At 36.9% G+C, this 2,546-nt stretch overlaps 1 protein-coding gene across 1 annotated transcript; it reads left to right on the top strand.

The window, feature by feature from the left end:
• The first annotated feature begins 1,208 nt into the window (after window positions 1-1,208).
• LOC110121902 (olfactory receptor 2W3-like) lies at window positions 1,209-2,144 on the top strand. The gene has a single exon (XM_020869198.1). It carries the CDS (start codon window positions 1,224-1,226, stop codon window positions 2,142-2,144), a length of 921 nt encoding a protein of 306 aa, XP_020724857.1. The 5' UTR covers window positions 1,209-1,223.
• Window positions 2,145-2,546: the final 402 nt, after the last annotated feature.

The following is a 2,546-nucleotide window of genomic DNA, read 5'->3' as shown; positions in this document are numbered from 1 at the left end:
ATAATTTCATAAAACTGAACTTTTATGAAATACACAAAAATATATTTTTAAATAGAGAAAATAAGAATTCCAAAATAAAGTATTTGAAATAAGAATCCCATCACTTACAAAAGAATTTATGTGTTGTTATGGATTACCTTTTTGAATAAAAATTGAAAGGTTGTGTCTTGAATTCCAATGAGTTAAAAAAAAAAACAGAACAACTTTTACTCCTATTTTCATTGTTAAGTAAAACGTCACTTTCAAGTTTTAGTGATAGAATTTTCTATGATATGTGACACACTAGCTCAGTAACAAACATTTTCCCAAATTCAGAAGGCTAATAAGCATCAAAAATTAATCAACCTCATAGCTAATATCACCCAATTTAAACAATATGAGATTAGGGGGTGCGGGCAGGGACCAAACAAAAAGAATCTACCTGCCAATGAAAGAGACACACCTGGGTCAGGAAGATCCCCTGAAGAAGGAAATGGCACCCCACTCCAGTATTCTTGCCTGGAAAATCCCATGGACAGAGGAGCCTGGCCGGCTACAGTTCATGGGGTCACAAAGAGTCAGACATGACTAAGCATGAACACATGCACACCAAACAACTGCCAAAGATTTAAGGGAAAATAAGCTGTTTTCAGAGTTCAGTAAAACAGGTACTTCTATAAAATCTCTATCAAGACCTTTAAAATATTGGAAATATTGTTAACGATTAACTATAGAGCAATAATTGGAGAAATGATGACACAGCTACAGGAAAATTATACAGACATTAATGATTATTTTTTAGAACTTCAAAACCAAAGCAAATTTTCACAATGTAAAATTATGAAAGGAAATGTAGAATATAAAATTTATAAACACACTATTATTTAGATTTTGTTAAATTATATATACTCATAAGAAAAGAATGAAAAGAAATAAATCAATATTTCAGTATGGTTGTTTCTGGGATGTGGGTAATCTTTTCCTATCCTTCATGTATGTCCGTGTTTTCCTAATATTCCACAGTAATTGTAATTGGGGGGATCCAAAAGAAAGAGAATTTAAAAAGATAGTATTCCTAAAATGCATAATCTATATCTACATGGAATATTAAAATTTTAAGTAATTATTTTCCATAATTACTTGATATGACCCACCTCTCTCTCTGAATTCCTTAGCCCGCTTCATGAAGAATATAATGTGTTGCTATTTGCTTCCCTGCAGGTGTGTACTAATTATCCTCTGTCATGACCAACCAGAGTTGCCAGGAAGGCTTCATCTTGTTGGGTTTCTCAGACAGACCCAAGCTAGAGCAGATCCTCTTCGTGTTTGTCCTCCTCTTCTACCTTGTGACTTTGGTGGGCAATGTTGTCATTATCCTGGTTTCCCGCTTAGACCCCAGCCTTCACACGCCCATGTACTTCTTCCTCACTAACTTGTCCTTCCTAGATCTCTGCTTTACCACCAGTTCTATTCCCCAGCTGCTTTTCAACTTAGGTGGCCCAGACAAGACCATCAGTTATGTGGGCTGTGCCATCCAGCTCTTCATGTTCCTGGGACTGGGTGGCACAGAATGTGTTCTCTTGGCTGTCATGGCTTATGACCGCTTCACTGCAATCTGCAAGCCCCTCCACTATTCTGTCCTCATGCACCCTCAGCTTTGCTGGAAGTTGGTGTCTGTGGCCTGGGGAGTCGGGCTTCTCAACTCCCTGGTTATGTCTCCAGTAACTATGCAACTGCCACGATGTGGGAGATGCAGGGTGAAACATTTTCTATGTGAGATGCCGGCTCTGATAAAAATTGCCTGTGTGGATACAGTAGTTGTAGAGAGCACTGTTTTCATCTTATCAGTGATCATCGTTCTGGTGCCCCTGTCGCTCATCCTCATCTCTTATAGCTACATTGCGCTTGCAGTGCTGAGGATGAAGTCAGCGGCAGGAAGAAGGAAGGCTTTCAACACATGTGGGTCCCATCTCACTGTAGTCTCCTTGTTTTATGGGAATATTATCTATATGTATATGCAACCAGGAAATAATTCATCTCAGGACCAAGGGAAATTCCTTACCCTCTTCTACAACTTGGTGACTCCCATGTTGAACCCCGTCATCTATACACTGAGAAATAAGGATGTAAAGGGTGCACTCAGGAGATTTGTGTCCAGAAAGTAAGGTGACAGTGACTAGTTTTATGGTTGCTTCCTTTACTCAGTTAATAGAAATAAATAATTCTTAAATTGAAAATTTTTAATTTATTTAAACATTTCTACTAACCCAATAAAAACCTCCAGGGATGGAATTTGGAAATATGTACTATAAAGGCCAAATATGATCCTGATTAGATAATAGGTAAATTTAGATAAAACTTAATTTTCAAAATATCTTATGCTTGACACTTCAAATCCTCTTTTCTCTTTCTTTTCAGTTGTCTACATCTAACTGAAATCCAATAAAACAATCAGTTCATTTGCTCAGTCATGTCTGACTCTTTGCAACCTCATAAATCATTAAAACCATGAATCAATATATATAAAGATTTGTATCCAGGATATATCAAGAATGTGTACAAATAAT

The sequence above is a fragment of the Odocoileus virginianus genome, unplaced genomic scaffold (genome assembly GCF_023699985.2).
Source record: "Odocoileus virginianus isolate 20LAN1187 ecotype Illinois unplaced genomic scaffold, Ovbor_1.2 Unplaced_Scaffold_29, whole genome shotgun sequence".
In the NCBI taxonomy this organism is placed as follows: domain Eukaryota; kingdom Metazoa; phylum Chordata; class Mammalia; order Artiodactyla; family Cervidae; genus Odocoileus; species Odocoileus virginianus.
Note: the sequence above shows the minus strand (reverse complement) of the source record. Positions and strands in the feature narration are given on the sequence as shown.

Bases quoted from the DNA above. Each gene is read 5' to 3' on its own strand.
- LOC110121902 (XM_020869198.1), top strand. From the start codon at position 1,224: ATGACCAACCAGAGTTGCCAGGAAGGCTTCATCTTGTTGGGTTTCTCA.